This window comes from Scophthalmus maximus, chromosome 10 (assembly GCF_022379125.1).
Source record: "Scophthalmus maximus strain ysfricsl-2021 chromosome 10, ASM2237912v1, whole genome shotgun sequence".
NCBI lineage: Eukaryota > Metazoa > Chordata > Actinopteri > Pleuronectiformes > Scophthalmidae > Scophthalmus > Scophthalmus maximus.
The window spans coordinates 2,195,001-2,205,000 of record NC_061524.1 but is presented as its reverse complement, the minus strand read 5'-3'; the positions used below and the strand labels follow the sequence as shown (position 1 = coordinate 2,205,000).

The window sequence follows — 10,000 nt, the reverse complement described above, 5'->3', positions numbered from 1 at the left end:
ATTCTTTTCTGGATTTTTGATTTTCTCTCTAAAGAAACGTTTACAAAATAATAATTTTCGTCAAGAAAATATTAACAACTGTCCTGCTACAAGATTAAAGGTCAAAAAATTCTGACATTTTCTAACTTTTAAATAACATTTCCCATGGTAAATTATAAAAACGTATAATTTTGACACGGTCAGAGTTTGAGATTTTAAATAAGACGTTTCATATATACACACATACACATATATATATATATATATATATGTATATAACTACAATTTTTTGGGGACATTTTAGATTACAGCATAAATTTGTATTTTACAATTTTTATAAATTCTGCAATTCTTTGCTTCGATTGTGCATCTGTGGGCTTCCATACATCTTTCTAAGTTTTATTCTGGCGCAACATGTGAATGTTGTTTGTTTGATTTCTTCAGTTCATTGAAGTTGTGTTTTTAAATGGTTTCTTTCTTTCTTTCTTTTATTATGAATCCAAAGCTCATTTCCTATCTCCCCCCACCCTCCTCTCTCTCTCTCTCTCTCTCTCTCTCTCTTTTTCACTCTCTCTCCCTCTCTCTCTCTCTCTCTCTCCCCCCCCCCACCCTCCTCTGTCTCTCTCTCTCTTTTTCACTCTCCCCCCTCTCTCCCTCTCTCTCTCTCTCTCTCACCCCCCCCCCCCCCCCCCCCCCCCCCCCCTCTCTCCCTGTGTGTGTGTGTGTGTGTGATGGAGAGCCCTCCTCTTCTCTCCAGGCGCCTCCTCCTCCTCCTCCAACATGGCGCCGGACCGCCTCGGTGCTGCTGCCTCCCCGACAGACGACGCAGCTCGGGACGGAGCGAGGAGACGAGGACGAGGGTAGAAACTGTCCCTCCGCGTCAAAAAATCCCCCTCTTTTCTTTTCCCCTCTTTTGTCACCCAACACGACCTTCGCGCTCCGCCGCGCGTCCTGCGGACACTTTTACGCGCAGCCTCTTGGAGACGTCCACGCGTCCGCGCGCCACGGGAGGAGCCCACCTGTCCGACGGAGGTAGACCTCGCTCCGGGTTCCTCGAGGATGTGAATGTGCCTGATCCCCACGGAGCAGACGGGGTCTCTCGGGGGTCTCTCGGGAGTCTCTCGGGGGTCTCGGGGTCCGCGCTGGAGCCGCTGAAGACATGTGCAGCCCCGTGAGGAGCAGAGACTCGGCGGCCGCGGAGGACTGAAGCTTTTTTCCCCCAGGTCGGACAAAACAAGTTTTTTTCCCCCCTCTCGACAGGATGGATGGAGAGAACTCTGCGCTGGCGGGACTGGACCGGGAGCGAGAGAAGCTCCCTCCGATCTACACCGGCTCCGCTCCAGCTGTAAGAGAAATCCACTGATACATATTTAATAATGCGTCGTTCACATAAACTGCAGGATTTTGTTCATTAACAGTGTTAGAAAACACACACAATGCAACACATCACGCGTCGAACGTTTTTCATGAGCACACACACACACACACACACACACACACACACAACAAAGTGAAAACAACATCAACATGATATTGACCATTTTAGAATAAATAGAATAAAAAAATATGATTACAAATATTCGAGGGAAAAAAGTAATACAGTCAACACTAGACCAGCAACAGTGTGAGATTAATACATAGAATATAGAAAAGAATTGTAGAAAGTCAGTTTGTTCATTTTTCCCTTTTTGGTCTCAAACGTTTTCAGCGTCTGAAGTAGATCTGCAACGATCCATTTTCATAACCTGTCGATTTTCTTCTCGATTAATCGTTTAGCTGCGAGGTCCATAAAATGGTGAAAAATGTTGATTGTGTTTCCCGAGATGATGTTTTTGTTTTGTCCACACGCCAAAGATGTTCAGTTCACTGTCACAGAGGAGCAAAGAAACCAAAGAGATATTCACACGTAAGAAGCTGAAATCAGAGGATTTTGATGTTTTTTCTTTCATAAAAACTACTTGAACCGATTCATGGATTTTTGAAATAGTTGCCTATTAATCTAGTAGTCGATTACGTACCGATCAACTGTCGCAGCTCACAAACCGGAGACAGACGGACCTGCATAAGAGGAAAAGACAATGTAGCGTCTCTATTATCTTCAAGTAGAGGCCGACACAAAAGAACCCGAGCGCTTCGATCCCGAATCAAATCTGCTCATCGGTCTTTAACTTGACGTCCAGTAAAGTGAAATGAAGAGTTGCCGTTTTCCCGCATGCTGGCTCCTGTCGGACACCATCACGACCCCTGACCTCTGACCTCCAGCAGCGGCCGCTGACGTGGTCCTGCTTCGGGCCGGCCGGGTGTGTTTCCCGGTGTCGCTTCGGAGCCGGCGGGTCGGCCGGTTGATGTCATCGCCTCCTCGTTGTGTCAGGGAGCAGGAATGTGCAGATCAGATGGTTTCTGACCAATAAACAGTCTGTCGTCCGCTCCGACCGACTCTGGTCGTGTCTGGAAAAGCCATAAAAAGAGAGAGGCTGCTGACGCCCGGGGGAAGAGGCTCCCCGGCCCCCGGCCCCCGGCCCCCGGAGCTCCGGCAGGTCCCAGGATAAACTCCGGCTTAAAGGTCGGAGGAAACGGTGTCGAGAGATTCTGCCAGTTTCACGTCACAGAGGAAAAAAGACTGGTGAAAAAAGGGGGACGTTTTTTTTGTTTTTCAAATTCAACCACAGCTGCTGTTTCCCCCCCAAATAATCTCATCTCGGCAAATTTTTGATTTTGATAATTCTGATAATTCATGAAGTTCAGTAATATCTCAACCGCGTCTGGTTCCAGATCCCCGCGATATTAAAAAACCTCTTTGAGCTCTGATGTCACCGCCGGCTGCAGAGGAGACAATCTACTTCCTGTTTGCACCTGGGTGGTCATGTGACACGTGTGTTGGTGTGGACTGAGATCGATTTAGTTCTGAATGGAACGGGTAGATTCTCTGATTTGCTCGCCGGCACTTCTCGGTGTTTTTCCTCTCATCGCACTTTCACAGCGTCAGAGCCAAGCGATATTATCAGTCGCCAGGCTCGCCTCGCACTCGGTTGCGGACGACGAGCCAACATCAGCTCAGACTCTTGTGGGCCCACGGCTGGCGGCGGCGCCGCCCGCTCGCTCGCCCCGAATCCGCCCAACGGCGAGTCGAGGCCGGAGGCCACACACACGGCCGAGAGTCGGCTCACAACCCGGGGCCGCCGGTGCCGGACGCTCGGCCCGGCTGGACGAGAGGCGACAACCCTGGGTTTAAATGAACTCCTGCTCTTCGGCCGCAGGTCCGTCTGTCCCACGGCTCATCCGCAGAGATTCAGGCAGACGGTAAAAGTCACTCCCAGAAGAAAGAGTGCACTTCTGTCACCGGGGCGAGATCAGAGGTGGAGCAGGCGAGGCGGAGCTCGGCGAGGAGAAAGTCACACGTTGGCGTGGTTTCTCTCTCCGGATGACATCACTCCACTCTCAGACTAAGCGCGGCCGAGTTGTGTCGGACTGAAGCGGCGTCCCGGGACGCTGCCCAAACTGTTAACGGTCGTCAGATGTGACCCAGGGCGGAGTCGACGCTTCGTCGCTCGATAATGACAGAGAGAGAGGCGAGACGCGGCGTGGCTGTAATCACAACAAGGAACGGAGCTGGGTAACCAGCCGCAGACGAAGAGCGCGTGAAGACGAAGGTGTCGGCGGCCATGTTGTCGGCCGCGGTGACGCAGAACGAGGCGGTTACCCAGCTCCGCCAAAAACACGAATCCAAAGCAACGAACCGGATGATTTCTACCTGCTGCGGGTTCAGCCCACAGTTTGTTCCCCCGAGTGGCCGGAGCTAAGAACTGCACGTGGGGGTCGTTACGCCATGTGTGTGTGTGTGTGTGTGTGTGTGTGTGTGTGTGTGTGTGTGTGCGTGTGTCGATGCCAATGTGCAGATTTTTTCTCAGACTCTTATTTCTTTAGAATCTGATTCATTTTGAACGGCAGATTAACCGTCCTCCTGTTCTTTCTGTTCTGCAGTCCCTCAAGTGTGTGTGTGTGTGTGTGTGTGTGTGTGTGTGTGTGTGTGTGTGTGTGTGTGTGTGTGTGTGTGTGTGTGTGTGCGCGCGTGCGCGTGGTGCTGTCAGGAGCGGCTGCTGTGCATCTGTTGATGTCTCCTCTTCTTTTTTTTCTTCCCCCACATCCTGTCCTCGTGTCTCATATCCTCCTCCGTCGTCCTTCTATTCCTCCTCCTCTTCTTCTCTTCTCCATCCTTCCCTTTCTCCTCCCGTTCCTTCTCTTTAGTTCACCTCCCTAATCTTATTCCCTAACCTCGCGGCCTCGTCTTCCTCTCACCTCCACCCTTCTTCCTTCTTGTAGTTCCCTCCCTTCTCCTCCTCACTCTCCCTCTGTTTGAGGGAGAGCGATGACTGAAGCCGCTCGGCAGGTGACCGCAGGTGACGGGCGTCGGGGGGCGTTCAGTTAATCTGGTTGAGGTTGTGATGTCGCGGTCCGCTCGCGGCTAAAAGCTCTCGAGTGGTTCTGGTGAGGAAACTCAGTGAAGGAGTCCCGTGTGGTGAATTTCTCCAAAGTTAGCTAGTCTTCGCTAAACTCATCACTTGTTGCTATGGTTACGCGGGGCTGCGTTTTCGAGCCTCTGGATCAGAGACTTGTGAAAACTTCCGGGTCGTGTTCTAGTTTGCAGACGATGACGCAGACGACGCCCCCACGTTCTACTCCCTGATTGGTTCTTATCAGTCACGACTCGACGGCCAGCGGGCGGGGCTTAGGACCTGTACCGCAGCCAGACACCAGGGGGCGGGGCTTAGGACCTGTACCGCAGCCAGACACCAGGGGGCGGGGCTTAGGACCTGTACTGCAGCCAGACACCAGGGGGCGGGGCTTATGACCTGTACTGCAGCCAGACACCAGGGGGCGGGGCTTATGACCTGTACCGCAGCCAGACACTAGGGGGCGATCGTGACGATTTGGCCTCACTTTTGCAAAACTGTCATGTCGTCCATCACCATTCTATTCGTCATTGCTGTCGTCCTCTACGACAAAGAAGCCTCACCGGAAAAAACACGCAATGTACCAGAAAACGTTCTCTCGTCTGCGAGTCTCGCGGTGATGATGTCGTCCTCCTGTGCCAGGGTCTGGGCCGAGGAGCCAAGCAGCCGTTCCCGTCTCTCAACACCTTCATCTCCACACTGAGCCAGAGGAGGGACGCCGTGGGGCGGGGCCTGGTCGGCGGCGTGACGGGCACCCTGAGCGGCACGCTGGGGTTCAGACACGGTGAGTCCAAGTCGCTCTCTGCATTTCAATTGGATTTCATTTTCGACTTAAACTTGTGCGACCCGCCTCGTTCCTGCTCTTCCTCAGATCCTTTGATTTTTTTTTTTCCTCAACGATGAGGTCGCTTTTAAAAATCAGACTCAGCAGCTCCGAGTCCAGGAAAGGACCGTTTGAATGTCCCCGTCTTTTGTTCTCTCACTCGGAGACGCCGTCCGTCTCCGTCTCGTCCCGGGACGTGTTGATGTGTTACTTCCTCTGTTTACTGTTCGCTCGACGCACGTGTCCCGACTGTGTTTATGTTGAGCTCGTGTCTCCGGTGTGGAAGGTTCTCAGGAAGACGAGAAGAGAGAAGCTGTTCAAGTTTGATCTGGACATTCACGAGCTGCTCGAGAAGCTGATTCAGTTCGCACGGTTTCAAACTCTGTTCCTTTATTATTCTGCCAGTTCACCGCCACAGTTCAGGTAGATTTAAATTCAGATAATCTTCCTGCTCTGCGTCGTCCCTGACGTCGAGGACTGTCGACGGCGGCGGCGGTGGTGATGCCGTCGGGTGTTTTAGTGTGAAAGGCCACGCGGCTTCCTGTTCCCGAAGACGAGGTTATTTCTGTCGGCTGTGAGAGAAACGCAGACCCGGCAGCGGCGCTGCTCACCAGCCTGCTTTGTCACCACGGCTACCGATGCCAGAATAATTATGCAAACCTCCGGCCCAAATGAAAACCATATGAAAGTTAAAACACTCGACACACACACACACACACACACACACACACAGAAGATACTGCTGCATTCTTCAGGCCTGTTTCAGTGCAGCCTGCTGGATAATCAACACACTTTTCTATTTCACTTGTAAAGTATCACCGGAGCTTTGTTTCCTTTTTATCATTATTCTTTTTTTTGTTACCGTCGTCTCTCTTTGAGTTCCGTCCCAGAGTCAAGGAGACGCTGATATGGTCGTATGGAAAACGCCGACGTCAAAGTCGGCTCCAGACTTTATCGATCGGCAGCGGGAACAGTGACGCCGGTTGTTATGAAGTATGTTTCGTCTACTTTTGGTTTGTTTCTCCTTTAAAAGGAGTCAAACTTCTTCACTGCTCGAGGAGAATTTGGCGTTGAACCGAAAAAGCGTCCACGCTTTGACTGTTGCCGTGGAGACCGATGTTGAATGTTGTTGTTTTTTACAATTATTGTTATTATATATAGATTACCACATAATATCCCAAACAGCCGCCGGAGTAAGAAAAACGCAAATCCAACATCATTCCACGTGTATCAACATGAGTTTTTCAAGGTTGCGTCCCAGCTCTGACGCAACCTTGTTCCCAGCTCAGACACGACGACGGCAGCGAGATGTGGAATCCTCCAAATGTAGTTTTCAGCTTCGCCCAGCAGCGAATATGAAAACATCGGATGTGTGTGTGTGTGGATGAACAATAACATGAATTAATGTGCAGTTCTGCACAACGACACACTCGTCAGACGACGTCAAAGGAGGAGGAGGAGGAGGAGGAGGGGGAGAAGGAGGAGGAAGAGGAGGGGGAGGAGGAAGAGGAGGAGGAGGAGGAAGAGGAGGAAGAAGAGGAGGGGGAGAAGGAGGAGGAGGAGGAGGGGGAGGAGGAAGAGGAGGAGGAAGAGGAGGGGGAGGAGGAAGAGGAGGAGGAGGAGGAGGAGGAGGAGGAAGAAGAGGAGGGGGAGAAGGAGGAGGAGGAAGAGGAGGGGGAGGAGGAGGAAGAGGAGGAGGAGGAGGAAGAAGAGGAGGGGGAGGAAGAGGAGGAAGAGGAAGAGGAAGAGGAAGAGGAGGAGGAAGAGGAAGAGGAGGAAGAGGAAGAGGAGGAGGAAGAGGAGGAGGAAGAGGAGGAGGAGGAAGAGGAAGAGGAGGAGGAGGAGCAGGAAGAGGAGGGGGGAGGAGGAGGAAGAGGAGGAGGAGGAAGAGGAGGAGGAGGAAGAGGAGGAGGAAGAGGAGGGGGAGGAAGAGGAGGAGGAGGAGGAAGAGGAGGGGGAGGAAGAAGAGGAGGAGGAGGAGGGGGAAGAGGAAGAGGAGGAGGAGGAAGAGGAGGGGGAGGAGGAGGGGGGCGTCGGCCCTCAGAGGTGTTGGAGGTGACTCTTCTGATTAGAAGGCTGTCATGACGACCGGGGCTTGTTGCTGTCAGGGCCCTAATTGGGTGACGCACGTGCTGACAAAGCGGAGGCTAATTAGGACGCAATTTGAATCCGGAGCAAGTTTTGCTGAGATGGAAAAACGAGCGGGAAGAGCGGCGTCTTCTCTTTCCTGCTTTGATCAGCTGTTCCTTTTCTGCCGCACTGTCATTTTTCTTTCACAGGCTTCTATTGACTACGCAGATAATTAAATCGACGAGCGGGCCCGTCGGGGCGTGTCGCAGATATCACTTCCTGTGTCCATGCGCATCATGCGTGCACTACACCATGTACATCTCATGTAAATGGGATCATGTTTGTCACGTTAGCCCGACTTCCTGTTGCCCTTTGATTGAGAGCAACTTCCTGTTTCATGGCGAAGGCACGAAGATCGCCTCTGACGAAAACTCCGGATTTCGATAACTTTTGGTCCCATAGGTCTCGAGATGACACACAGTTGCTCGTGTCTGTCGGAGGAGTTCGTTAAAGTATGATCTTTAAATGTGCACATTAAAAAAGCCTGAAGTTTAGAAATGTTAAATCACTACAGACACAGATTCAGCAAATAGACGATGATGCACAGAAAGTCATGCGTGGACCAATGAGGAGACGGCAGCGTTATTTAATGACGACCAATGACAAACATGTTGTGCTCGACAACAACGGGCCTGAATTAATTCACATTACCCTTTGTCAGTTCTCTGATTCTCCTGCAGCGCCACAGTCATTTTTATCCACGAGAAAATATCTCAAAAGGCAGATTTCTATAGAAAAATATTCAATATTGATAAATGGACAACGACGCGATCAGTTAAACAGTAACAAAACTAACATTGACCATTGAACCTTTGGTCCGCTCCGCTGATCAAAGACTTCGCCTGATCACAGATTCATTCATTCATCCGCCTCTGAATGTGTGTGAAGCTTTTAATCTTCCACTCGTACCAATCCGTCCACTCGAGCACCCACAATGCACCTGGGCCGGCCTGCTCCAGACAATGGTTACTGTGGCGACCGGGACAGTGGGAGGCTAATCAGAAACAGAACGGGTGGCGGGGGTGAAGACGAGTGGGAGGGTGTGTGTGTGTGTGTGTGTGTGTGTGTGTGTGTGTGTGTGTGTGTGTGTGTGTGTGTGTGTGTGTGTGTGTGTGTGTGTGTGTGTGTGTGTGTGTGTGTGTGTGTGTGTGTGTGGCCGCTGGGATTACACACTGATTGAGGCTAATTGCTAGTGTTTGTGTGTTTGTGTGTGTTTTGGTCTGTGTCTGGGTCTCAGAGTCTTATTTTTTAGATTGTACCAAAAGTACATCTACAGTGTGTGCGACTGGGAAAAGCTGCATTTTAACTTTAACGTGAATGTATTGACTGTCCTTCTCTTCCAGGGAGGGAGCTGCCTCCGATCTGTAGCGACGTCCGGCAGAAGCATCGTTTCTCCATCGACACTCTGCCCCCGGAGGTCAAAGCTCCGTTCCCCTGCGACCCCGTCATCCCCCTGCGCACCAAGACCACCAAGGAGTTTCAGTGAGGACCAAACGTTTAAACCTTCGTTTTTTTGGGGACTTTCTGTCTGACGAAAAGCTCCAAAGAAATGAAAATGAGCGGGGCCCCGGTTTGTGTTTCTGATCATCGCGCGTGTGTGTGTGTGTGCGTGTGTGTGTGTGCGTGTGCGTGTGTGCGTGCGTGCGTGTGTGCGTGCGTGCGTGTGTGTGTGTGTGTGCGTGTGTGTGCGTGTGTGCGTGCGTGCGTGCGTGTGCGTGTGCGTGTGTGCGTGTTGCCAGGGAGGACATGGAGCGCGCCGTCCAATCAGGCGACTGGAGGGAGGTCCGGGAGTTTTACCTGACCACCTTCAACTCCTTCATAGAAATCAACGCTGCCTTCAAGGTAGAACACACACACACACACACACACACGCACGCACACACACACAAAAACTGTTAAACTTTCACCAGATGCTGCAGCAGTTTTTACGATGGGAGAGGCGTTAGTTTGTCCTCATCCCCTCCTTCTCTTCCCTCCTTCTTCCCCAGCGAGAGGCCAATGGATCGTTCAACACCATCGACGACTCGGGAGTCAACGGCAAGTTCGTCAGCGCCGTTTACGACGCGCTGCTGGGCACAGTGAGTGCACACGCACACACACACACACACACACACACACACGGTGCTCACATCTCGCCTTGTTTGATGCCTCCATGGCTCGTTTCACCTTCATGGTTTTGAACCTCCGGCACTAAGCGACGCGGGAAAATCAACTTTATCAACAACATCACGTCTGTTCTGGTGCGTAAGAGCTGCCGTTCATCAACGCGCTCGTTGTCGTGTGTTCAGCCTCAGGACATCCAGAAGTCCGTGTTGAAGGGGATCATCAACAGCCTGCTGAGGGAGTGGAAAGGGTGAGAGCACCTCTCATTTTTTTAAAAATGTAATTCATTTGAGAATCACATTTAATTTCCATAACTAGAACACAAGGGTTTTGTGTTTTTCTTCTGTTTTCAGGCCTCGGACCAAAGACGACCTGCGAGCTTATTTCATCCTGGTGCAGGTGAGACTGACTGTGTGTGTGTGTGTGTGTGTGTGTGTGTGTGTGCGTGTGTGCGTGCGTCCTGTTGTGTGACGGTAGCGCTCAGGTGGAACCTTCTCCACTGACCCGGTCGCAC

The 10,000-nt window shown here is 51.5% G+C and overlaps 1 protein-coding gene across 1 annotated transcript in view; it reads left to right on the top strand.

Moving 5' to 3' along the window:
• Positions 1-752: 752 nt before the first annotated feature.
• The window catches only part of hectd2 (HECT domain containing 2), a 24,367-nt gene continuing 15,119 nt past the window's right edge, over positions 753-10,000 (top strand). The window contains exons 1-7 of the mRNA XM_035606227.2: positions 753-1,324; positions 5,073-5,214; positions 8,727-8,865; positions 9,123-9,225; positions 9,372-9,461; positions 9,672-9,736; positions 9,840-9,885. Coding sequence (XP_035462120.1) covers positions 1,241-1,324; positions 5,073-5,214; positions 8,727-8,865; positions 9,123-9,225; positions 9,372-9,461; positions 9,672-9,736; positions 9,840-9,885 — 669 coding nt within the window. The 5' untranslated portion in view covers positions 753-1,240. The remainder of the gene's footprint in view (positions 1,325-5,072; positions 5,215-8,726; positions 8,866-9,122; positions 9,226-9,371; positions 9,462-9,671; positions 9,737-9,839; positions 9,886-10,000) is intronic.